At 36.0% G+C, this 27,566-nt stretch overlaps 1 protein-coding gene across 13 annotated transcripts in view; it reads right to left on the bottom strand.

The window, feature by feature from the left end:
• The window catches only part of THOC2 (THO complex 2), a 118,705-nt gene that overhangs the window by 23,657 nt on the left and 67,482 nt on the right, over window positions 1-27,566 (bottom strand). For 7 of the 13 annotated variants that reach the window (XM_027535063.1, XM_027535062.1, XM_027535067.1 and 4 more), the window contains exons 13-23: window positions 18,364-18,405; window positions 17,792-17,922; window positions 17,591-17,692; window positions 13,645-13,741; window positions 12,908-13,001; window positions 12,415-12,495; window positions 9,451-9,547; window positions 7,916-8,033; window positions 6,743-6,922; window positions 5,500-5,664; window positions 842-1,117 (exon numbers count right to left, since the gene is read on the bottom strand). In XM_027535063.1, coding sequence (XP_027390864.1) covers window positions 842-1,117; window positions 5,500-5,664; window positions 6,743-6,922; window positions 7,916-8,033; window positions 9,451-9,547; window positions 12,415-12,495; window positions 12,908-13,001; window positions 13,645-13,741; window positions 17,591-17,692; window positions 17,792-17,922; window positions 18,364-18,405 — 1,383 coding nt within the window. The remainder of the gene's footprint in view (window positions 1-841; window positions 1,118-5,499; window positions 5,665-6,742; window positions 6,923-7,915; window positions 8,034-9,450; window positions 9,548-12,414; window positions 12,496-12,907; window positions 13,002-13,644; window positions 13,742-17,590; window positions 17,693-17,791; window positions 17,923-18,363; window positions 18,406-27,566) is intronic. The other 6 variants (XM_027535073.1, XM_027535071.1, XM_027535072.1 and 3 more) reach the window with 1 other exon arrangement.

Here is a 27,566-nt window from a genome sequence, read left to right as displayed (position 1 = left end):
TTTGTACCCTACCAAAATAGGCTACCTTCTCAACAGGGGTACTTTTAGTCTGAGGCATAGAGTCATCTTGGATCCCTCCTTCTCTGTTTCAACATTCTAATTGCTTACAAGTCCCTTGCATTCCCACTACCTCCATCATAGTCTATGCTCTCAGTACCTCATAATGAATTACCCAAAAGCCACCTAGGTGGTCTACTGCCCCATGCCAATCCCTTGGCCTACCAAATGAATCCTTCATACCACTGTTATGAGCAAGCTTTCTAAAGTACCATTTTTACCATTATTGCTTCCCTGCTCAGGAATCTAAAATAGCTCTGAATTTGATCAAGCCTTCCTTTCTAACTTTCATTGCTCTACAGCACTGGGCACCATCCTAATCATTCAAATTTATCACTATAGTACAAATGGTCTCTTTAAACCTTAGATTACTTCATACCTTCGCTGAAGCTCTAGAGTCGCCAATTTGCCTCCATATTTCTAAATCTAACCTATCTTCAAGGCCTATTCAGTTTAAGACTCACCTCTTCAATAAAGTTTTCTCCTAAAGAATTCTCCTCTGGGGAATTCCCATTCTTCATGCAATTAGTAACACAGACCATTTTAAGTTGCTAGCACAGCATTCAGTAGAAACGCAAACTTGAATACCTTATGATTGATCATAACCTCCATGCACTCACCAAGCCCCTGCCCCCACTCATGGAGAGATCATTTCTAAACCCACTTAGAAAAACATTATAAAATAACAAGATAGAAACCTGAGCTACTATAATTCCAAGATACAGAAAATGTTGAATTAATACCATGAAGTTATTTTTCTTGAGCTACTAGAACAAAAACCTACCATTTCCTGATTGTCATCAATTGCTTTCATCTGGATTTTAAGTTTATTGACTTCCCGTTCATAGCTGGTATGTGGAACTGCAAGGTCATACATTGTCAATGACCAGAATGTAGCATAGAATTGAGGACTGATGTCATCCCAGACTTTGGAAACGTGTAAGGAAACCACTGCTTCATGAACAGGAGCCATCACCATTTCACATGATGTGATGTACTTATGAACTTTATGCTGCTGTTTACTTCCCTTCTCTGATTTTTTAAGTTCGTCATACTTTGACTGGAAATAAAAAAGTAAAAACACATACATACAATATTTATACCAATGACTTTCCTAGTATAAAAACCTAGGTTCCCTTGAATGGATCCACATATATATCTATGGCTGAGTCCCTTCACTGTCCACCTGCAACTACCACAACATTGTTAACTGGCCATACTCCAGTAAAAAATAAAAAGTTACCAAAAAAAACCCTAGGTCCCCTTTTCAAGAATCAGAAAATAACCAATCAAAAATGTTGCAGGAAATCTAATTTCTTACCAACAACATTAAAGATAAGTCATCCCTGGAAGCTGTTTCAATATTTAGTCCTATGATCTTACTAGGAGCTTTTCAGAAGATTCCTATTGCACAAGTTCCTGCTGAGTAAGTGAATAGGGTATGTGAGCCCCTTGACCATTTCCTCCACTATACTCTTGCTGCTGCATCAAGGACTGAACAGGTGGGGTTTCCACTCCTGCTTTTGAAATATTCAAGGGAACCAAGTAGATGGTCTTAACACTAGGAACTAAGCAGGACAGCAAACCAAGACAGAATGTTTTATCACTACATGTAGCCCCTGTCATCTGTTATGATCTGTCAATTAAGAAGCTGGATTAACACAAAGAAAGGTTATGAGAACATTGCCATAAGACTGCTAAGTAGGAGAACCAACTGTCCAGATCTCCCTGTGATTGAGAGGTTTCCAAGGATGCAAGACTGTAGTGCTGAAACTGGGAAAGTCTTGGGCAAACAAGGACCTACGGGTAATCCTATTGCTAAGCCAAATAAGATTTTCTCTGAATGACTACGGTATACTGAAGTTTAAAGCATATGGGAACTGACTTCCTAAAGCTTATTTTTTGGCTTGATTGGTTTGGGGGAGAGTCGGGATTAATTGTATGAAAAAAAGAATCTGTTAGTACAACAGAAGGGACCACATATTATCAATAGTTCATAAAATATATGCCAAGCATAAAAAACAATACAAAGTAGAGTTGTTGCTACTGTCTCATGTCCTTCAGTTTAAGACGAAAGAGCTCTCATCCAGAAAACTGTCTGGGTTAGGCATCATCCCTGAAGATGAACCTAAGATGACATCTAAAACTAGCTGCTTCTTTATGCTAGAAAAGCACCTAAATCATTCAGTTTTTGCTAAACATGGAACCCAGAACTAGAAGGTCAGAAGTCAAAGGTCCTACTTCCAATTCTGCATCATGACAAGCAGAGTCTTGGCTCCTTATAATCCGGCTGCTGTTCCCACTGAGTGCTGCCATACTCTAGGCTCATTGGCTTGAAGGCACACCAAGTGCTCTTTGTTTCACAGGATATCTCAAGCAGAATAGAGAATCATACAATTATTTTAGAAGTGGGAAAAATTATCTCTTGTTATCCCCATTTTAGAGAGCACACTGATAACTACTGAGGCTACACATGACAAACCTATAAATAAAAAGAACATTACTTAGGAGAGAGGTCCCAATTACACCAGAAACCTGAGAGAATAGCAGCTGTGATAAGAAAGACTTTAAAATTTTTGATCCTACTGAAGTCCTATTGAAGTTAACTAATATGAACCTATGTGTGCAGAATGATATCTGCTGAGGTTCTAACAAAACAGAATAAAACAGTGCTGAAATTACCTGCATAAGATAGCTTATCTACCTGATTTGGTCATATTTAGAATATGAACTAGAGGGAAAGCCTTTCCTTGAGACCAGTGTTGCAAGGTGGGTCTCAACGATTAAAACCAGTATTCTTGCCTGGGAAATCCCATGGACAGAGGACCCTGGCATGCTGCAGTCCAAGGGGTGGCAAAGAGTCAGACAAGACTTAGTGAATAAACAATAACAACATGAGAGTGTTATATGGTAGCCCCAGTCTCCCTAATCCTTTCATTCTGAATCTGTGACTTCTATTGCCAGGCACCCTCCTGGTTCCTATCTAGCTGAAAATAAAACAGGCTCAATCAGAAAAGATGGCTATACTTCATATTTGTTGAGGACAAATACTTCCTTGCCTAAAGTCAGTTTAACCCCTCTTCAAGCTCATATCTTCAGTCAAATTGATAAGTTTAACAGTTCTACAAAGTCACCTGAGGAACTAGACCTACGGAATAGAACTGATACTCACTGTTATTGCTGTTTTTTCTGGCTGTGCCTCATGGCATATGGGATCTTAGTTCCCCAACCAGCAACTGAATCCATGCCCCCTGCACTGCAAGCAGAGCCCTAACCACTGGACTGCCAGGAAGTCTCTGCTGTACCTCTAATTACTCTTTAACACTCTAACAATCTGAGCAGTATTTGGTTGGCTTAATTATTCCCAGGAGAGTCTGCCAGTAATCACTTTATGGAAGGGACCCAGCTGCCCTCTAATACTCATACTCTCTCATCAAAGGTTCTTCAAGGGGCTTCTCTGGCAGGCCAGTGGTTGGGACTTCACCTTTCCAATACAGAGCATGCAGGTATGGTCCCTGGTTTGGGAACAAAGATCCCACATGCTTCACGGCATGGCCAAAAAACAAAATAGGTATTTATAAGAGGGGGGGGGGGGGGGCGGTTCTCCAAGAGGGGCTTTTGCAAGAGGCAAAGTAAGGATCCCAAGGGAAGCTTGGCTGCCCAATCCTGTGCAACCAAGGTTGCCGAGGAATTCCCTTTCCAGGGGGTGGTATGTGGCCTACCTCTGACTTGGTTGTACAGCCACCTCTGTAGTTCTGAACTGTTTTCCTCTCAACCCTGAGAGGGGAATGACATTTCTTTGTTTAGATATTTTTATCTCTTAAGCAATATTTTCTACAGACTATGGAAAAAGTAGCTGTTGGTATGAATGATCTGCTCCATTTTCTGACCTGGAAATGCTTAGCCAACATCAAGCAACCAAGTTTTCCTCTTTGCTAGGGTTCAATATCACTGATTAGTGTGTTCACTTCTCAGTATAGTACACAGTAGGTCAGAACTTCTGAGATGAAGCAATTCTACCACCTCAGTCCCTCAAGAAATCAGGTCCTCTGTTGTATAGCTGAGACTGATATACTGGGGGTGGAGCAACAACACAAAATATACCTACACAAAGACAATATAAATTTTCTGGATTGAGAAGAGTCTGAAGGAGAAGCAACAACCCAATCTTACTCCCTTATTGTCTTTTTCCCTCTAGAGAGTAAAGCACAGTATTGCAAGCAATAGTTGAATCAATTAACACTTAGTTAGTTGTTAGAAGTTAAGTGTGAGACTGTAGCAGTTGATATGTAAACACTAATAGCTAGGTTTACAACTAAATAGGTTGATCAAATGATCAGTTAGATCCCAAATTTCTCAGCATGTTTTGCCAAACTCTAATATACAGCCCTGTATCCCTACTGGAACAAAGAAGGGATCCTAGTTAAAGAGAGGGGAACCAAGATCTTGCCTCAAATATGTAATGAAAGCCTTGCATAGTACAGACTTAAAAACAACAGATAAACAGAAGGGCCAGAATCCAAGCCTACACAAAAATGAAGAACATGCTTAGACTCTAGTCAGAGTGGAGAAGACCACAGTTTCCAAACAGAGGACTGACCATGGCCATGAGGAAAAAGGAAAAGTAAATTCCTATTAGAGGTAATGGCTTTGAAGGGAAGAGTCCAGGTGGCAGATAGACAAGAAGAGGAAGGGCTTTCTCCCCTTACCCCACATCCTTACTTGACTTTCAGTACAGTCACTAAAGAGAGAACCTACTTGGGGGGACTCTAGTTTGCTTTTTGTTGTTGTTTGTTTTCATTTGTTTTTTATGTAGGTGGAGAGAAATAAAACAGGAACCATGAATATACCTTTCCTAGAAGTTACACAACAGAGAGTGCAGGAGTTATTTACAATGTTTGGGGGTGGTTAAGTCTTTCAGTCTTTTCTTCCAAGGCAGTATGTGTAATAGCAAGTCAACTATCTGACAAGGATAACTGTCACTAAGGAAACTCACTAGGGGTATTTCTCAGAATGATATGCCACATTCATCTGCATCAGAATCATCTAGTCTTATTTAAAAAAAAAAAAAGCAAAAATTCTCTGGTAGCATTCAAATTTCTAAATCAGAATTTATGAACATGGGGTTAAGTTTTTAAGATGCTTCCCTGGTGGTTCTCTAATAATTTCCTGATGATCTGCACTAATGTTTAAAAACTATAGTTCTAGAGGATCTATAAGATATCAACTTGGACAACTGGTAGTGTAGTAACAGTAAAATTATAGAACTAGAAAGACTTTCCTTTTTAAAAGGGTTATGTTCATTGACCACTGCTCAGAGCTGAATACTAACAAAAGAGCAACTCTCTAATAACCTATGTCAAACTACGCAGTTACAAATAAAACAGTTAAGAAGTAATGTGGAATCATTCTTGAAATGGCAGCAAAAATACTTATACTTACCGAAATATGGTGTGCATACATTGGCCTAGACAGGAAAAATGCTGCATCATGAGGTGTGTGAAATTCATTACAGAGCACATCAATTGAAGGCACTCGCTTTATATAATCTTCTGTGCTTAGATTAGATGCTAAAAACCCACCAAACTGTACCAGGGTATCATGACACTAAATTTAAAAAATAAGACAAAAAACACAAATGTGCTAACATTTTATTAAACCAACGTAATGTTTTCCAAAATGACTAAGATGTTCTTTTTAACAATATTTTGATTAACAAGTAAGAATTCAAATATTACTACTTGAAAGAACTTTGGAGATAATCCACAAACTTAATCATATAACCATATTACAAAAAATACAATCAGGTCCTGAAAAGTTGACTAATTTGAGAATTTTTTAATATAAATTTATTTATTTTAATTGGAGGCTAATTACTTGACAATATTGTATTGGTTTTGCCATACATCGACATGAATCCGCCACAGGTGTTTTGATAGTTGACCAGGGTCTCAAGTTCACCACTTTTAGTGGTAAAATATATTTACCTAAATTTTATAGAACAATATTATGTATATACAAGTCAATTCTCTTGGCCCTTAAAAGTAGAAAATTTTATAAAACACGTGTGATTTTTTTATTACCTTGTAATATGGTGATAGTTAACCACATTTTTTAGGTTAGCCATAGGTTTTGGTGCTTAACGCATTATTGACTAGAGACGTATTACTACGTCTTTTGTCACCTGAATGTTATTGACCAGGAACACATCAATACATTCTTAGAGAGTGCTACAATTAACATCACCATGTAAAGTTGTTAAAGCTTAAAACTGATCAAGGGTTCATTGTACAATCTATGATTATCATTATTCACATTTTGTTAGGGTTTTGTTCTAAACTTGTGTATATTATAAATACAAGTTTATTACCATAAAATTTTCAAAAATGACAGAAAACCTTATACTATTATATCCCCTAGAGCCATCTCTTAAATATCATAATTTGCACAGAAATTGTCCCTATTTCTAGAATGTCTATTTTATATATACATCATATGCCATAATATATATCATATATAATATATACCATAATATATATATATATATATATATAAAATATATATACCATGGTATATATAATATATATGATGAGCAAAATGACATTTTTCAAATTACATAACATTCTATATTTTCCATTATCAAGATTTAAAAACCCACAGAAACACAAAGGCCACTTTAACTTGCCTGATCATAGAGTTTTCCCACAAGTTTCAAATGTTTCTCTCCACCTTCCTGAAAGATTACCCCATTCCTCTGCTGAGCCATAAGCAAGCAGAGAGGAAGAGCAAGATCATGGTCTAATAGTGCATCCTTTAATCTCTGGGAAGATTTTTTCGTGTTTCTTATCTGGCCAAAATAACCACCCTGCAAAAGAGAAGACATACATTTTACTAGCGTACCAGTACATAACACATACCATCTGATTTGAAAAAAGAAAACAGGAAAGGTTTGGTTACAATCCTGAAGATAAAAAATCTCACACACCTTACAATCCTTCCCTCTCCTGACAAATTTATTTTATTGACACTATTACTGCCACTGGCTTTAGTCACTGGCTTAAAGATAACTGCCAATTGTCTTTAAACTTCTACATATTTTCCACTTTCTACCATGTGGTTCCTTATAAAGGATTATTCTTTAGTCAGTTCGGAGCAGATTCAACAACAGAGTAACTATGCTCAGATTTATGCCAGCTGGAGTATCAAGGACCACAGAAGATTTGATATTTATTTCCTTTTAGATGTATTACTATCTTTTATACTTTGTTTCAGCTTTTTAAAAAGGTTTAAATAACTAGAACATTGCCATTTTTAAAAAGGAGGTGGGGACGATTATAAGAGAAGGGTATGGCTTTGACATTTAGCTTTATGTACTTATTTGATGTTTAAATTCTTTATTATGAACAAGCATACATTTTTATTACTGTAGCTTTGTAGTACTGTCTGAAGTCTGGGAGGGTTATGCCTCCAGCTTTGTTTTTTTTCCCTCAAAATTGCTTTGGCAATTCTGGGTCTTTTATGGTTCCATATAAATTCTAGGATTATCTGTTCTAGTTCTGTAAAAAAAAAAAAAAAAAGTCCTAGATATTTTGACAGGGATGACATTAACTGTAGGTTGCTTTGGGTAGTATGGCCATTTTAACAATGTTAATTCTTCCAATCCAAGAGCATGGAATATCTTTCCATTTCTTTGAATCATCTTCAATTTCCTTTATTAATGTTTTATAGTTCTCAGCATAATAAGTCTTTCATTTCCTTGGTGAGGTATATTTCCAAGTACTTTTTTTAATGTGAATTTAAAAGGTAGCATGCACCCAGTTTGAATTTTAAGTCACTAAACAAAAAGAGCAACTCTCACCTCAGCTTTTAGTTGCTCTCCACCAGTCATGGCTTCTAGTTGCTCCATTGTCATTTCTTCTGTAATTTCTATTCCTGCCATTTTTTGTACCACTTCTTTCAGTATAAGCAGGTCAAAACTATTTAGGAAAAATAAGAAACAGTCTACAGTTGAAACTTCAAATGTAAATCAGTTGTAATTAATACACTAAGAAGGAGGAATGGAGGCAGGGAGAGGAGAAAGGGAAAAAAGGAAGGAAATCCAAGTTCAAAGTTGCAATATTTGAGCCTAAGATGACAGTTTGGAGGTCTGCCTTAAGCATATTTATTACTGTGCCAACAGTCATTCATTTGAATTCTCTAAGTTTATGACTACTGATGAAAATGACACCTTATGACTTCTAAGATCTTCCTTAATTTGTTGAGTAATGAAGTAAAAACATACTTTTCTACAAAATAGATGCAAATGTGTTTCCAAAGAAAGGTAAACCTAAGCATACCCAAGATACAAGTTAACAGACAAAGGAACAGTGGTTTTTCTAAGACTCCTTTTTTCTTAGAAAGAAGAATGGTGGTTTTTCCAAGAGAGGAAGTGCTTACTCTCTCAACTTGCCTTGCTTCTCTAAACCTAGTTTTTGAAAACAAGAGGGCCCTCATGCAAATTAGTATGCAACAAGTACCAATAAAATCTTTCCACTAGATGGTCACAAAAACTATATCACAGTACAGAAGACTGAACTAGAGATTTTAAAGTAACATGATTATTTTCCTGGCCTAAATAGTCACAGAAGAGTGAAATGTATGGGAATGGCCAACAGATCCTTAACATAGTTTTGTTTTTCTGTTTTAAATTTTTCCCTAAACCAAAACAATCTGTCAAGAATTACTTAGATAATACTTGTTTGAAGCACCAGAGAGCTTTACAGATTTGTTTGCTTTCTACCAGAAAGCTTTTGAAAATATTTTTCAATTCTTAGTCTAGTCAGTTTATTGCTGATGGGGTTTAATCTACATTCTAATTCAAACTCTAAGCACTGATATTAGTCCAGAATAAAATAATAAAACTGTTTATACAGAAAAGAGGACAGTGTCCAAAGATACATTAATGTTACCTATCTCTAAAGTTTAAATTCAAAAAATAGTTGTTTTAAAGATAGTACATACACCTTCAAAATAAACACATTCCTACCAAATGCTCAATGTAAAGGCTAATTCCTGCCCAGTAGCATAATCAATAGTGCAATATGTTTTGCCATAAGAGGATTTAAAATATATCAATCATTTATTCAAAAGTCTAATGCATAGTCAATATGAATTTTTTAATGAGTTACATATATAGCCAAATATTATAAAATTATAAAATTGTTTATATATGTAAATTATAATTTCTTTAATTTCTTTTAATTAAAGAATTCCATGTAAATAAGTGAACAACTATTATTCTCAAGTCTACAACCAACAAATAGTTTTTCAAGATACTAGCAACCTCAATATCCCAATACCAGCAGAAGCAAATTAATTATTGAATTTCATTTACATATAATTTGCTATGAATACCTTTTGCCTGCCTTTAGCTGATTAGCCACATACTGAAGAAGACCAGCAAGATCAATTGGATATTTACGAAAAACTGCACCACAGAAACTAGCCAGACCTATATGAAAAAAAAAAAAAAAAAACAGGGCTTTTAAAAAAAACAGTTCGTAAAACAAAGAGCACAATATTAAGTGTCATTTCAACTAACTCAATTTCCAAAACAAAATGAGCTGGGAAAAACTGTTGCTGATGCCACTGAATAGAATTTTAAAATTAATAATATTAAGGTTGGTACAAAAGCAACTGCGGTTTCAGACAGTGAAATTTTAAATCATTATAACTAGGCTCAAACACATCTTTATTAATCAAAATAGGAACCACTACAATCAACACATTTTTGCCAATGAGAAATAAGTTTGTTTATTCCTAAAGCATAAAATATCCATGCTTCAGGATTTGGCGAACTTCTGGAAAGCATTTTCTGCATCCTGCTGATTATGGAAGCATTTACCCTGCAAAAAGTTGTCAAGATGCTTGAAGAAGTGGTAGTCAGCTGGCGACAGGTCAGGTGAACATGGCAGATGAGGTGAAACTTTGTAACCCAATTCATTCAACTTTTGAAGTGTTGGTTGTGTGCCATGCAGTCAGGCATTGTCATGGAGAAAAACCGGGCCCTTTCTGTTGATCAATGCTGGATGCAAGCACTGCAGTTTTCAGTGCACATCATCAATTTGCTGAGCATAATTCTCAGATGCAATGGTTTCACCAGGATTCAGAAAGCTGTAGTGGATCAGACCAACAGCAGACCACCAAACAGTGACCATGACCTTTTTTGGTGCAAGTTTGGCTTTGGGAAGTGCTTTGGAGCTTCTAGGTTCAACCACTGAGCTGGTCATCCCCAGTTGTCTTACACAATCCACTTTTTGTCACAGGTCACAATCCAATCAAGACATGGGTTTTTGTTGTTATGTAGAGAAAGAGAAGACAACACTTCAAAATGATGATTTTTTGATTTGCCGTGAGCTCATGAGGCACCCACTATCAAGCTTTTTCATCTTTCCAATTTGCTTCAAATGCCAAACAACCACAGAATGGTTGACCGAGTTCTTGGGAAACTTCTTGTGTAGCTGTTAGAGGAACAACTCTGATAATCCTCTCAGTTGGTCACTGTCAACTAGATGGCCCGGCAGTGTGCTCCTTATCTTCAAGGCTCTTGAATCCTTTTCAAAACTTCTTGAACTACCACTGCACTGTACATTCATTAGCAGTTCCTGGGCCAAATGCATTGTTGATGTTGCAAGTTGTCTCTGCTGCTTTACAATCCATTTTGAACTCAAATAAGAAAATCACTTGAATTTGTTTTTTGTCTAACATCATTTCCCTAGTCTAAAATAAATATAAAATAAACAGCAAGTAGTAAGTCATAAGCAAAAAAATAATAAAGTGAGAAATGCACATTAAAATGTTATATAACATTTTATACAAGTGTATAACCACATTTAAGAATGTATTTCAATATCAAATGGCAAAGTTCAACAATGCACAACTGCAATTACTTTTGCACCAACCTAATAGCTAATATTCATTGATCATACATATGCCAAGTAACTACTAAGCTCTTTATGTAATTATCTCATTTAATCTTTGCAATAATCATCTCAAGTTAGTATAAACCTATCAATAAGGAAAATTCTGGAACAGTTATGTCATGAAACTAGCTAAGGGTCACAGAGTTGGGTATGAGGTAGAACAGTGATTCAAATATTTAGGCCTGATTCCACAACCTGTGACATGAATTAGGACACAACGGAATCTTTCATATAACTCAGACTTGAATGATCAACAAAACACTTGCCCCTCAAAAGTCTGAGTCACAAAAAAAATCTCACTTTATCTAGGAATGTGCCACCAGTTGTGGAGGTGCAAGGAAACATCACCAGACCAAGAAGCAAACAAAAGACCAATGTAGCCAATAGTCTTTATCACATTAGTAGGGAGAAAATCCCAGTCAAGACAAGAGGAGGATACCCTAGTGAAGTCAAGTGATCTGCATCCTTTTCAATAATTATTTGCTGAGCACCTAAAGGATAATGCACAAAACACAGGTCCTGGTCTCAAGGAGCTTACATTATAGAAAGATACAGAAAAGTAAACTAAAATAACTATGATGAACAAAAAGCTACACAACAGTACCAAAGAGGGACATTTTATTCTGACGTTTCGGGTGGGAGGTGTTAACAGGGAAAGCTTCCCAAAGAAAGTGACCTGAAATCTACTGAATAAGTAGAAGTGTGCTGGAAGAGATGAGTGGGCATGGATGTGTACCCCCAAGAAGAGGGAACAATATGTGCAAAAGGGCCATGGAAAGTGCAAGAAGTTCACTTTCCATGTGAACTAGAATATTAGGGAGGGGCAAAAGATGAGGCTAGTATAGAAAGAGGACCTGATTCCAAAAGAACTTACTTGTATGATATAGTACAGATTGCAGACTTCAAAGGGCAATGGAGAGTTACTGAAGATTCAGCTATTAGAGACACAACTGGTTGAAAGAAAATGTAAATGGCTGCTAGAAATCAAAGGCACAAGGGGAAAAAACCCAATGCTAGGGCTTTTTATGAAACAACCAAGTTTTTGTTCTTTTAAGGTAACTGGAACCTCAGGATAGAAAGGAGAGATGGAAGAATAGTTCCCTTAAGATTAATTCTTCTAAAATAATAGAATGGATGGGAACTTTCATCTCCCAAGTAATGTTTCTCCAAATTCTATCACAGCCAATACTGATCTCTTGAGTTAGAAAAGGAATAAATACCATATGAACCTCCTTACACAACCGAGGACTTGAACCCTCTGTAGAACAAGCTGAGTGGTTAGACAGTCTCAAAAGCTCTTGACAAATAGATTCTTCTTAGCATAAGTAACAGAATACATAGCACGGCAGTTAACAACGGATGGAAATTTCATCCTTGGAAAAATAAAAATACTTACTCTGAAGCCAACTTGAGATGGTTGTGTCGTCATGTTTCATTTTCTCCTTTTCTGGATTAGCTAAAGCTTCAATGATACAATCTTTCATAAATTAAGAAAAAATTTTAAGTCATTACATCTCTAACAATGACTTTTAGCTAAGAGAACAATAAAATGCCACCCTTTGGAAAAAAAGTTAATTGTTAGCTTCAATTTATTACAAATTATTGAAAAATACACTCATTATAGTACCAACTTTTCTTTTTAGCAGCCTCTTTTCCATCTTGTAGCATGCAAGATAGAATCTAACTATATCAAAGATTTTTGGTCATCTTAACATTATCTTTCCCAATATACAACCCAGACACAAACTCCAGACTGGCCAATCTTCCAATCAGCCATCTGAATCAACCTCAGATGGTTAGGAAAGGAACTTAGAATGAAAAAAAAAAAACATTCACCACTACAACCTATGAAATGTAAAACCTATGAATTACTTCATTTGAAAGGATACAGGCCAAGACGTCATAATTCAACGAAGTGAGGTATTTCAATGAATCTACTACAGGTGTTATCAAGTTATCATACTTCTGTATTTGTGACAAGATCTGGAAGATGGCAACAAAGAATAAAAGGCATTAACTAATCAAAAGAGAACTTTTACTGTGCTAACTCAATAATGGCTAGTCTTTTTTATTTTTCAAAAGAAATAATACTTAAAATTAGTTTCCTTCCATTGTTTTATTATATAAAACCTACTATTTTATCATTTCCTAAGAAAATATTTTCTTAGGACACATTTTCCAATTAGGAAATAATTCCAGGACATCCAAACTTGAATTTTGGAATTACAGAGGCTAGACTGACGTCAAATGTGTTTTAGAAATCACATTCTAAATATGAAAGTGTTACATCTGAATCGCAATGAAATGCTGTTCAAGTGTTTCTAAAAACTAAATCAACAAATAATGTATTAATGTATTTATTAATGTTTTTGTAACTCGAAATGTGATACATGAGACAATGTCAGAGAATCTGTTTATAGCAACAGCATTGTCACATATTACTAGAAAAGTAGATCAATGTGTTAAGTATATAGCATACTAAATTTTACTTTTAGAATAACCATACAATGGTTCATTTGCTAAAGATTTTTCCCCTAAAACTATCATTTTTTAAGCTACATCATTCTATTTCCACTTGTGCTAATTTAAAGACAACAAAAAGAAAATCCCTGAAAATAATATTAACCTCAAAACATACATAATCAAACAAAATGGTTGGATTGCTGTGGCTCAACTTCCCAATTTGTCTTCCAGAAGGCTTCACATTTTCCTTGGTTAGACGCCTACAAGAGGAGAAAAAGGTGTCAGGGATCATCTTAAGTAATTTCCCTTGTAATGTTGGTAGCTTTGTTACACATGAAAAAAAATTTATTTCCCATATATCCAAAATGGATCCATGTAAACCACCACCCTCATCATATGCTTTACTGCAGGACTTGAGCTATTTTGATTATGCATTCTCCAAGAGGGTATTAAACTTTTGTATTAATGCTTAACACTTATAATATACACATTTTCATTTTACAGTAATAGTCTAATAAGCATTAAAACTCTTAACGTACTCTGCTGCTGCTGCTGCTGCTAAGTCGCTTCAGTTGTGTCTGACTCTGTGCGACCCAGAGACGGCAGCCCATCAGGCTCCCCCGTCCCTGGGATTCTCCAGGCAAGAACACTGGAGTGGGTTGCCATTTCCTTCTCCAATGCATGAAAGTGAAAAGTGAAAGTGAAGTCGCTCAGTCGTGTCCGACTCTAGCGACCCCATGGACTGGAACCTACCAGGCTCCTCCATCCATGGGACTTTCCAGGCAAGAGTACTGGAGTGGGGTGCCGTTACCTTCTCCGTACTCTACAAGTACATAAAACTCTTCTTACAGAGAATAATTATTTCAGATTTAGAAGGGCTCACTATCAGTTTAGGGATTAAGATAACAAATTTGGTGTAATACATTGAAATGCCTCATGTCATCTGTCTTAGTGACCCTAAAAGAGTGATAGCCAAGATTGCACTTGATACAGGAAGTTCTCTGATTTTCATATTCAAAGTAATCAAGTCCTGAAAAATTAATTCTACTCTTTCCTTTCTCTTTAATTCACCCTCTACTAAGTATTCTTTTACTAACATTTTGGAAATTTATATCTATGAAATGCTTACAAATTCAAAACAATTATTACACAGGATCTTAAACTCTTCTGATAAGACTATTACATAATAAATCTAGAAACTTGAAAAAATAACAAGTGACAGCTTTCTAGAATGAAAATATAATGAAGCAAATAATGAATTTAGTTGACAGTTCAAGGAATGTGACCATTCTGGAAGTGACAAACTATAATTATCTTTAAAAACTTAAGACAAAACTGATACATTAATCAAAATTATTTTATCAACTGCTTCCCTTTCCCATTCTCTATGCCCAGTTTCTTTTTTTCCCATAGAAAAGAATGACTCATCAGTTTTAAACTTTGGCTGTACTCTGTTCCACTTTCAAGCTTACCACCACCTGCCCTTACTTCTAACCCTACTATTTCAGGTAGCCCTCCTACTTGACAAAAACAGCCATTTCTTTCCCATTTTTTAATTTCATTTCTTTCTGCTTCCTCCCTCCACCAAAAAAAAAATTATAATAAAAGGAATATTCTCTTGATTATGTCTTCCCCTCAAGCAACTATGGTGCTTCGCATATGGAACACAATCAATGAGCATCTGTGGAATGAATTACTGGATGTCCTATAGAAAATTCATGTTTTAAACAGTAATCAAAACTGGTGAAATTCTCAAGTAATAAATTAATGATTTCATTCTCAAAAAATTCAATGAATACTAAAATCATACTGTTCAAGGCTAGTGTAACAGTTACAGCTAACAAAAAAAATCCAAATACATGAAAAATTCTGCACATATTGTTCTGTGATAAACATGTATATTAATTTACTTATTCATTAATTCATATTAATGTATTCTATGATGGGCAGAGTGCTAATCACTAGAAATACAAAGATGTGTAACAGTTCCTGCTCTCAAGCTCAGTTCAGCTGGGGAGGTAGATTTAAAACAATTTAAAAAATTTTTTTTTTCATAAACAATTAGAGCAACTTATAGAACATTACTTATTATACACTATCAATAGTATAAAAAGAGAGGGAATAATATATTTGTATCTATTTGCATATACATAAAAATATCAAATGATAAATAAGAAAGTAAACAGTGGCCACATTTTTTCCCTTGGGGGAACTGAGTGGACAGGGTGAGAGACTTTTTACTGTCTACTTTTTCATATCTACTAAAATTTAAAACATGTGAATGTATAAACTAGTAAAAAAAATTAGATAATTTTAAAAAGAAAAATAATCATAGCAATATACATAAGCAGTATGATAGTATTTATATGCATATTTAATAGTGGCGGCACAAATAAAGAACAATCATCGGACTTCCCTGGTGGTCCAGTTGTTAAGAATCCGCCTGCCAATGCAGGGGACACGGTTCGATCCCTGCTCCGGGAAGATTCCACATGCCGAGGAGCAACTAAGCCCATGCACCACAACTACTGAGCCTGCACACCCTAGAGCCCGTGCTCTGCAACAAGAGAAGCCACTGCAATGAGAAGCCCGCGCACCGCAACTAGAGAAAGCCCACACGCAGCAATAAAGACCCAGCGCCCCAAAAATTAATTAATTAAATTTTTAAAAAATCAATTTTGCTTGGTGGTATATGCAATGGAAGGCTTCACAGAGGTGACACTGGAGCCCACCATCCAAGGGTGAGGTCACCAGATGGAGAGAGGAAAAGAGGTAAGGGAAAATCTGTATGAACAAAAGAAAAAATATATGCAAAGAAAAAGGAGACCATAGCACATTCAGGGAAACATATGTGGGGCTCAGTACAGCTAGAGGTAAAAGTGACAGAAAATGAGGATGGAAATAGTGAGAGACAGATCATGGAGGTGCTCTTATATCACCATGCCATGAAGTTTGACATATAACCTGCAGGCAATGGTTAGTCACCAAAGGATTTTGAAGAAAGAGAATAATACAAGGCACTATAATACTCCAGCTGAAAGAACTAAGTAAGCGGGGGTAGAGAGTGGAAGAGACAGATTCAGTATTTAATACATCATTAAATAATCCATATAAAGCACTTAGTTCAGTGTCCATCACATATAGTAATGGCTTCATAAATATTAGCTATTATTAAGCTAGAAACCCTACTTGGGGAATTCTTAAAAGTGGAACTCTTTCGGAAGGAGCAGTTCTTATATCACCTCTTAACATGCCTTCCTTTCCTAACTTCCATGAGGTGGAATAATTTGTTCTCTTCTCAATTGTCCCAGAGAACTTTATACATGCTGTGTAACAGCCATCTATTAAACCAGACTGTGATTGTGCACACGTGTGTTTCCCTAGTAGACTGCAACCTAGGATAATATCACTAGGCAAAGAAAGTCTCACTGCATACTGTTTAATCTAGTTAAACTAAAATGCACTACTTCTAATTAGAATAACCATACCACTGCTCTAATGTAAAAGAAATGACAAAAAACAGCCTTGCTGAAAATCCTTGCAATGCAGCAGTGTAATTAGTATCTAAACCAGTACTGATTTGAAGTATACAATTTTCATAATTAAACTTCAGTTTACTAGGAATTAGGAATAACATCACTCATGTTTTTAGTGACATGAAAATAAAGCACACAAATTTAAAAAATGGAAATGTTTCACAAGTTGAGTCCCTAAGGAGACAGTTCTGCATGACTCTACTAGATCTTCCAAAAAGGGGGGAAAAATGCTAGCAGAAATTCCTAGAACTTTGACTATCTTGTATAAGCCATTGGATGTATTACCCAAATTGAGCAAAGGCCACAGTATGCCCTCCTTTAAAAAAAATCCTATAATTCATCCTATAAAGGATTTTTATAGAGTTTGTAGCTTTGCAAAATGACACCTACAAAAGCTAATATTATAGTCAAAACAAGCTAAAAACCACAAAAATTGGTAGTCACTCTATGGGAAGTATATAATCAGCTATACCATTAGTAAATACTCCTGGGCATCCTCAAAACTGAAACTCAGACAAGCCGGCTGAAAGAAAGTAAATCAGATATTAAGAAGAAAAATAAATTAAAACTTACTTCATGATATATTTGGCTCTGTCTATTGTTTGAGCTTTAACTTTTACTAAAAGTGGATGACTGTTGTAAGTTTCATTCTTCCACTGGCCATACAGACGATATCTTTAAAAATGATGAGATGAAGAATTATGAAAAGTTAAACATTTCAAGGTTAGTGCACTAGAACTGTTTAACTAAAAATACAAAATATTATATATTTACCTATGCTGATATGGAAATGTTTTAAACATTCCCCATAGTTCCTCAGACATACAAGCATTGCAGTCCATCAAAGAAAGAGATGGAAGTAATACCTGGTCAGTAATGCTAAGCAAACAGCTAAGGATAACTTCCTAAGAAGAAGGGAAGAAAAGTTATTTCAGTAAGAGGTGCATATTAATCCCTCCCCCCAAAACAAATTTATGTGAGCCTTGGAAAAATTGCCATTCTTTGATTTCATAACACACCATATCTAATTCCCCACATTATCACTGTACTTTTCACAATGTATTTGTGTTTCTCTATCTAAGAAAGCAAATGAGGTGAGGGAAGGAAAGGTGTAGCAAGAATAAGGGACTTTTTATCCCTTTTCCTTTCTTGAACAAGGCAATCCTCAAAAACAGGAAGCTGTCAATCTTAAAAGATACTTTGTATGATAAGCCAAAAGCTATATTCAACATGTACAAGTATAAAATAGTTATTCGCATAGGTGATTAAAGCTTGTTCACAGTAAAATTCACTGTATGCTGTACCTAGACAAACATTAGACACATTGGACTTTTCTAGTCTCTTACCGTTTTTTCTTTATCTTCTTGTTTGCTTCCATCAGACTGAAACTAAAATTAAAAAAAAAAAAAAACTATAAATAAAATGCAAAAAGATTAAGATTATGCTGTTGCAACTTCATTTCTAATTCAAAAAACAATCAACTTGCATGTGGTTTTGAATTCTTTCCTAACTTGTTACACACATGTAGATTTTACATATAGCCATTATTACAAATTAACATTTTAAATTCTTATCTATATTTCTAACCTTCAAATAATTTGTAACATTCATGAATTTTAAATGCCAGATTTATAAGCCAATTCTTTCCTCAACCTCATTATCACACACCTACCACATCCTAAAACTGATCTGAATATTTATTATAAAATTGTAGCAAGCTCAATTTGGTTATAATGCATTTACAATTCTCCCTCCAGACATTCTAGTTTTCTCCCTCAGAATTGGTAAAATCTAACACCAAAGCAATAACAACAAAAAATAAACGCAAAGAAAATTTAAAGCTACATTTTAATTCACCACTACTTAATCCTCACCAAGAAATAAGCCCAAAAATATTACTAACATTGCTGACAAAGACCAAACCACTTCCTAACTTAAACAGACTTGAACAAAATGGCCTGGGTCCTTATTTTATCAGGGATTTGCAGGTGGGCTGCTGAAGTGCCATGTCTGACAATGCTGCCTATTCATTCAAAATGAAATCATAACATTTGTGTGTGAATATTCAGATGGAGTGTTGTGGGGAGTGTGCAAAGGCCAAAAGGACAGCTGAAGAACTGATACTCAAGGACAATCGAGATTTCTGGAAAGGATTTAGCTCAATATCCAGTGTGAGAAGGGGGAAAGCAAATAAGCAGCTCACATACTTTATTGGTAGATAAGTATATTTTGTGCATGTGTGTTTTCATGATTGAGTAATTTAATGGGTGTTACTACAGGGAAATCTAACTTCCATGCAACATTTTCACATAAGACTAACTCAGGGACAGTCATATTACTTTAACAGGAAAACAAACAATCACATTTTTTTAAATTGGCAGGGTAAAAAATATGGCTCCCTTTCACAGAAACAATTTAGGCATCAACATATATCCTGGTCAGCAAATAAGGAGTCTGGTTATGAAGAAGTGGCTTGGCAGAAAACAAACTAGACAGTTGCTTTTATTTTGTTGGGAGGAGGGGGGTAATCTTCATGGCATACTGGGTGTACCCTGGGAGGCAGAAATAAGGGTATGTCATAACTGGAAGAATTAGGTTTACAGTGTATTGTGTTGGGGATAAAGGCAGTTAAGTTACTCTTTTCCTAGCATCAGTTCAGTTCAGTATACTACAATTCAAATGAACCTAAAAAAGCTACATGCAGTTTTCTCCATACTAATAAGACATTTTCCTAGTTATTAAGCTGTCCTAATTCCCTTACTAGATACTTTCATTAGTTTTTAATGTCTATGTATCAATTCTCTGGATTTCACAAACAGGAAAATTTGAAAGAGAGAAAGAAATATGGAAAGCACAATGGAACTATCTACAAGAACAGTAAGAAAATGTTTCTATCAAAGGCTAGTTATAATAAAGATGAACAAAAAAATATCAAGATAGACACATAGGTAAAAGTGATTTTCTTTACACATTCCACTTCCTTGTTTCCTTTAGTTTAACTTAATATGCTTTTTAATTCAGAGCACATACAAAACTCTCCATTCACACAAAAGAATACTAAAAGCTTTATTGAATGGTCAGGCAGAAGTGGGAGAAAGGATGGGGGTGGACAAAAGATAATCATTCTTGCACTTGTTTACTATGTTCCAGGCACTGGGAATTCAAAGACGAGCAGGAGAAAGTTTCTATCTTTGAGGAACTGACAAAGATAGTTCTTTGAAGATCTCTTTAAGACCAAAACTAGGCTTACCAATGTACTATTAGGAACTGAATTTTTAAGTCTGAATAAAATTGAGCACACACAATTATGTCTACACAGACCATCAGCTATAAATGACCCCAAGCAGGTTTCATTCTTGCCCTACAATGACAGAGTAGCTGTCAGGGCTACATAACAGTACTGAGCACACAGCCCCCCCCCACATACAAAAAAAAATAGGTTCATCAAGAAGCGGCTTTTGGAGAGTTGAAAAATAAAGGTTGGGGAAAGTCGTAGATATAACTAGATAAATTACTTTTTTTATTACTAATGTACTATTTTTAGTACTTTTTACTCATGAATGTTTCAAATACTAAAGTAGTAGCATACTGGAGTATACTTTATCTCAGAAAAGGGAAAAAATGAAAAATACTTAAATTTAAGCCTAGATTAGAATTCAAAGCTACATTTAAATAAGTCATGGCATTATTTTCAACATCCTTATTTTTCTTGTTCTTATTAGCTATCATTCACTGAGTACTATGTTCCATGGAATGGGCTAAGAACTTCAGATTTGTCTTAAAACTACTCTATGAGAAAACCTTTTGATAGAGACTCATCACAGTAACTTAAAATAGGAAAATATAACCTATAAATTAAAAGTAATGGGAACCGGAGTTTATCAAGCCTGGAGAAGAGATAACTGAATCGTCTTTCAGTGTTTTGGTTCAAAGTCTTTTTAACTTTCAATCAGAAATTCTTAAAGACTTTACAAAACACTTAGTTAGAAATAATCCCTTAACTTTGATACTACATCGTTTATGAAATCACAGGGTAGGATACTAAATGAAAAGTACTATCTTCCACCACATTTCTTTTTCAGTCAAGCCAAACCTCTACGAAGATGCCGAGGAATGTCTAATATGGTCACCCACACACAAGATGACATAAGCGCTGGCTCAGTTTTTATCCCAGGGTAATTTTTAAATGTTACCTCTCTTTTACACACTTGGAATTATCTTTTCTGAAACTAAACACTGAGGTTCAATTTCAGGAAACAGAGCGGAGTTACAAGAGTTAAATCAAGTGTTTGTTTACTGCATGCATGTGGTCCACACTAAAAATTCTACTTTCTTTTCTTGTATAAAACATAGTTTTTAAAATTACACTGTTTGTACATAAGAGTCTCCATTTGCCTACTAATAGATTTAAATGTCTGCCTCTCCTTGTATGTTTACATACCCCTCCCAGGTAAAAAACATAACTAATGGGAAAAATTAAGATCCTATTTGTAATTTGTTACATAGTAATTTATTACTATGATTCTATACCTTGTTTAGAATTGCCACAGATATTAATACCTAAAATGACTTCAGTTCAAACTAATTATTATAGGGGATAATACATATATAAACATTCTAACAGTTTTTCCCTGCTCAGACTCATTAAACAGCAAGGGTATTGTAGATCAAACTTATGCTCCAATTCTAGATTGCCAATGAGAGCGGTGTCTGTGTCCATTTGGACAATAAGAATTATAATGAAAAGTTCTGATTGTTTTTAAAATAGTTTACAAAATTTGTTTCTATTTTTAAATGGACACACGTCCATAACTACCCTTAACAAGTTCATTAAAACCCAGCAACAAAAATGTCCTTTATTTGAAAAAAATTCTTTGATTATTTATAACAAATCAACAATGAGGGGGGAAAAACATTTAATACTACAATGTAAAGAAGCTAAAAGCATTCCCATATAAAATCTGCTCCTGAGGGAAATGAAACTGCTACTTTAAAGTGGCATCTTATATTTAAAGACAGAAATAGATTAAACTATATTTAACACTTTCAAAATTCACCAAAGACAGTGTAGCAATAGCTGACATAAGTGATAACTTATTATGATCTTAAAAATTCATGACAACTATTTTTAACTCTAAAATTGAATACCTAATTATTAGAATCTAATTAATGTTTCAGTTCAGTTCACTTCAGTTGCTCAGTCGTGTCCAACTCTTTGCGACCCCATGAACCGCAGCACAGTCCTCCCTGTTCATCACCAACTCCCGGAGTCCACCCAAACCCATGTCCATTGACCTGGTGATGCTATCCAACCATCTCATCCTCTGTCGTCCCCTTCTCCTCCTGCCCTCAATCTTTCCCAGCATCAGGGTCTTTTCCAATGAGTCAGCTCTTTGCATCAGGTGGCCAAAGAATTGAGTTTCAGCTTCAACATCAGTCCTTCCAATGAACACCCAGGACTGATCTCCTTTAGCATGAAATGACTGGATCTCCTTGAAGTCCAAGGGACTCTCAAGAGTCTTCTCCAACACCACAGTTCAAAAGCATCAATTCTTCAGCGCTCAGCTATCTTTATAGTCCAACTCTCACATCCATACATGACTACTGGAAAAACCATAGCCTTGACTAGACTTTGTTGGCAAAGTAATATCTCTGCTTCTTAATATGCTGTATAGGTTGGTCATAACTTTCCTTCCAAGGAGTAAGCATCTTTTAATTCCATGGCTGCAGTCACCATCTGCAGTGATTTTGGAGCCCAGGAAAATAAAGTCTGCCACTGTTTCCACTGTTTCCCCATCTATTTCCCATGAAGTGATGGGACCGGATGCCATGATCTTCGTTTTCTGAATGTTGAGCTTTAAGCCAACTTTTTCACATTCATGTTCATCAAGAGGCTCTTTAGGTTCTTCTTCACTTTCTGCCATAAGGGTGGTGTCATCTGCATATCTGATGTTATCGATATTTCTCCCAGAAATCTTGATTCCAGCTTGTGCTTCTTCCAGCCCAGTGTTTCTCATGATGTACTCTGCATATAAGTTAAATAATTAGGGTGACAATATACAGCCTTGACATACTCCTTTTCCTATTTGGAACCAGTCTGTTGTTCCATGTCTAGTTCCAACTGTTGCTTCCTGACCTGCACACAGATTTCTCAAGAGGCAGGTCATATGGTCTGGTATTCCCATCTCTTGAAGAATTTTCCACTGTTTATTGTGATCCACACAGTCAAAGGCTTTGGCATAGTCAATAAAGCAGAAATAGATGTTTTTCTGGAACTCTCTTGCTTTTTCCATGATCCAGCGGGTGTTGGCAATTTGATCTCTGCTTCCTCTGCCTTTTCTAAAACCAGCTTGAACATGTGGAAGTTCACGGTTCACGTATTGCTGAAGCCTGGCTTGGAGAATTTTGAGCATTACTTTACTAGCGTGTGAGATGACATATCTCATTTGATTCACACTGCAACCCCAGGAGCTAGACAAGACAAATATAATTACCACCCATCTCTGGCTTAGAAAAATGACTCTCCCTCCCCTAATAGCTAACAAAAAACAATAAATATCAAGTCAAGATTCTAAAGTAGCTGCTTCATAAACTAGAACCAGTTTAAGGATGAATGGTATTAAGGTACAGTCTCCCCCTAGTAACCCAAATTTTTATTATGAAAACGTCTAAGCTTACATAAAAGTTGAATCAATGTATGCTATCCATGAACATCTATATAGCTCCTATGTACATTCAACAATTAACATTTGCCTTTTTTTCTCTTAACCAAAAAAGTTGCAGACATGATCTCAAAAAACTTCAGTGTGCATCTCCTAAGAATAAGGACATTCTTCCACATTACCCCAATTATCATTATCACAACTTCCTACTATCACCTACTGGGTTAGCCAAAAGGTTCATTTGGGTTTTTCTAGAACATCTCACTGAAAAACTGAAACAAACTTCTTGGCCAACCCAATAGTACCCAACCTGACCCTTTGACTCCAGGTTTCTCTATAAACTTTATCTGTGAATCAATTTAGAGCATTTTGGAGAAGGAAATGGCAACCCACTCCAGTACTCTTGCCTGGAAAATCCCATGGACAGAGGAGTCTGGTAGGCTACAGTCCATGGGGTCGCAGAGTCAGACACAACTGAGCGACCTCATTTTCCTTTCCTTTGGCTTTTTTTTACCAAAGTCCAACATAAGAAACAGTCAAATAAAGAAACTAGTCAGACAACTGAATTAAGATAACAGAGTGAAACATAAACAGAATTTCTCTTCCCCGATCCCTAATGCAATAAACAAAGTATAGTTTACTTTTTTTTTAATGTCCCCAAATCACCACCAACCAAGCAAGAAAAGAGCAAATTATGCTGTTAATTTTAAGGGGATGCAAACACAAACACACACAAAGATTCTAAACTACAGTCAATGTGGTATGGTGCCTGCCCTTAACCCAATCCCCAGAAACAGTACTGAGCAAGGAAGGTAAGTAAATAAAATCCTTTAGGCAACAAGACCTACAAGGTAAGTAAGTAGCCTGAGGAAAAACCCTTCTGAGTAGCAGCCCAGCAGGACTCTGGGTGCTAAGGCTTGCTGTCTCTCAAAGGAACTGAGCTCAGACTAGGGAATCAAAGTCCAAGGGAGCTGGATACCCACTTGGCTGTGCATGCCTAGTATACAATGTGTAATCTGTCTCAGAAGACAAAACAGAGGTCCCCTATATGATGGCTGTACTCAGCCTCACGGAGCTCATTCACTCCCTATTCCAGACTACAGAGAAGTCGCTCAGTCATGTCACTCTTTGTGACTCCATGGACTGTAGCCAGCCAGGCTCCTCTATCCATGGGGATTCTCTGGGCAAGAATACTGGAGTGGGTTGCCATGCCCTCCTCTAGGGGATCTTCCCAACCCAGGGATCAAACCCAGGTCTCCCACATTGCAGGCAGATTCTTTACTGTCTGAGCCACCAGGGAAGCCCAAGAATACTGGACTGGGTAGCCTATCACTTCTCCAGGGGAACTTACTGACCCAGGAATTGAACCAGAATCTCCTGCATTGCAGGCAGATTCTTTACCAGCTGAGCTACCTGGGAAGCCCCATATTCCCCCTTTAGAAGGAACATTAAAAAAAAAGAAGAAAAAAACACCATGGTTAAATTTCAAGCTAGGCAACTAAAGTCTTTTAAACCTATAAACACATAATGATTTGTTATAGTGAAATATTTTTAGGGTAAAAAAATGAACCAAAATGCTAAGTCAGATCATTGGAAAGATGCACTTTTCCTACCACAACCTTAGAAATGAGAGAAGATAGATTTCTTTCCACACTGGGATCAAAATAAACTTTTTCACCTTCCCTTCTGCCTTTCTACCTCTGCAAAAATAGAGACTGGAGTTAGGGGCCAGGCACCAGGCACAACTGTGATAGAATGAAGACAAATGAGGGCTACAATGGAGATGGCGGAGTGGAAGAGTTTTAGCACCTGTGTATCTTAACAATATTGTATCTATATATGTTTATACATATGTCTACATATGGGACTTCCGAAAGTTTGATGTTTGAGCTCCTGCTTACAAGTTTATGATACTCATAGCCAGAGAAAGAATTTCAGAACAAGACATCTGAACATTAAGATTTTCAATGAAAAAGAATAACATTAGTGGGTGAAAGTAAGATGAGAAAGAGGCTGTCTACATTGTCTCAGAGGCTGTCTACATTGTCTCAAAGTATCTCCCCACAGGATACATATTAACAACAAAGGGAAAAAGAGTAACTATACACTGGAGAAACCTGGCAGCCATCACTTTAACCAAGTGATTAATGCTAACATCACCAGTAATGGGACAAATTGACTTTACATGCTTCTCAGTATTACACACTGGGGAAACACAACCCGTGTTCTTTGAACAAGCACTAGTTAACATGTCTCATCCTTTTCAGACTATAAGATCAACATAATGAAACACTGTTATAGTTCTCTTATATGAATATATGCTATATAATAAATATCATGTATAGTAATGAACTACTTAGCAGATTTCTTTAGCATACCTTTGTACAATATAAATTTGTTAATATTTAAAAAAATTATCTACCAGCTAAGTATCTAAAGCTAAATGAAATAGGTGTCAAGTGATTAAAACACAAGAGTTGTTAATTTTCTATGCAGTTACTGTTGTCAAAAATTAAAAATTAGGTGCAATCACCAAACACTGGAGAAAACCACATTTATGCTTGTAACAATTTCCAGATTTCTAGAGTTTTTTGGTTACACTGCTTTACAACTGAAAAGAAATCACGCATTCTTTAAGACCTTGGTTAGGCAAAGACCTCTTAGAACACAAAGCACAAACTATAAAAGAGAAGTGCTATTAAATTGGAATTAATCAAAATTTTAAACTTTTGCTTTTCAAAAGACAGTAAACAAAATGACAAGGCAAATCGGACTGAGAATAAAGGACAACTGAATTTAAAATGGGCAAGAGATTTGAATAGACATTTCAATAAAGGTGATTATAAATGGCAAGTATGAACATAAGAAGATGCTCAACATCACTGATCATCAGTGAAACATAAATTACAACACAAAAGATAGCACTACACACCCATTAGAATGACTAGTATTTAAAAGACTGACAATACCAAATGTTGATGAGGATGTGGAGCATTAGGAAGTCATATACAATGTTCCCAGGAGTGCAAAATGGTACACACGTGTTGGAAAAGTTTGACAAAAAGTTAAACATACACTTACCCATATGGCCCAGCAATCCCAATCCTGGGGAAACAAAAACATACACTCCCCCAGAAAAAAGACTTGTAGAAGAATATCCATAGCAGCTTTATTTACAATAGCCTCTAATTAGAAACAACTCAAATGCTCATCAACTAGCAAACAAATAAACTCTCGTATGTGTATATAATGAAATGTTACACAGCAATAAAGAACTACTGACACATACAACAACTGAGATGAATCTCAGAAGCACTAAAGGTGGAGGAAACCAGACAGAAAAGAGTACATTCTATACAAGTCCGTTTATGTCAAACTCTAGAAAAAGCAAAAGCACAGTGACAGAAAGCCTACCAGCGGTTGTCAGGAACCAGCAATGAAGGGAGGGAAATGATGGCAAAGAGGCAAGAGGAACTTGCTGGGATGATGAAAATATCCTATATCGTGATTGTGGTGGTAGACATACAACTATATACATCTGTCAAAATTCATCAAATTGCATACTTAAAGTTGGTGAGGTTTACTGTATATAAATTATAACTCAAAGCTAACTTTAAAATATAATAATAAGCCAAGACACAGAAGCAACCTAAGTGTTCATCAAGAACGAATGGAGAAAAATATGTGGGTCTGTGTATCTGTGTATGTACATGGACACATACAGAGACACACACACACACACACACACACACACACACAATGGAATATTACTCAGCCATAAAAAAGAATGAAACAATGCCATCTGCCACAAAATGGATGGACCTTGAGATTACCATACAAAGTGAAGTAAGTCAGAGGAAGACAAATATAGATCACTTTATGAGGAA

Source organism: Bos indicus x Bos taurus, chromosome X, assembly GCF_003369695.1.
Source record: "Bos indicus x Bos taurus breed Angus x Brahman F1 hybrid chromosome X, Bos_hybrid_MaternalHap_v2.0, whole genome shotgun sequence".
Taxonomy (NCBI): Eukaryota; Metazoa; Chordata; class Mammalia; order Artiodactyla; family Bovidae; genus Bos; species Bos indicus x Bos taurus.
Note: the sequence above shows the minus strand (reverse complement) of the source record. Positions and strands in the feature narration are given on the sequence as shown.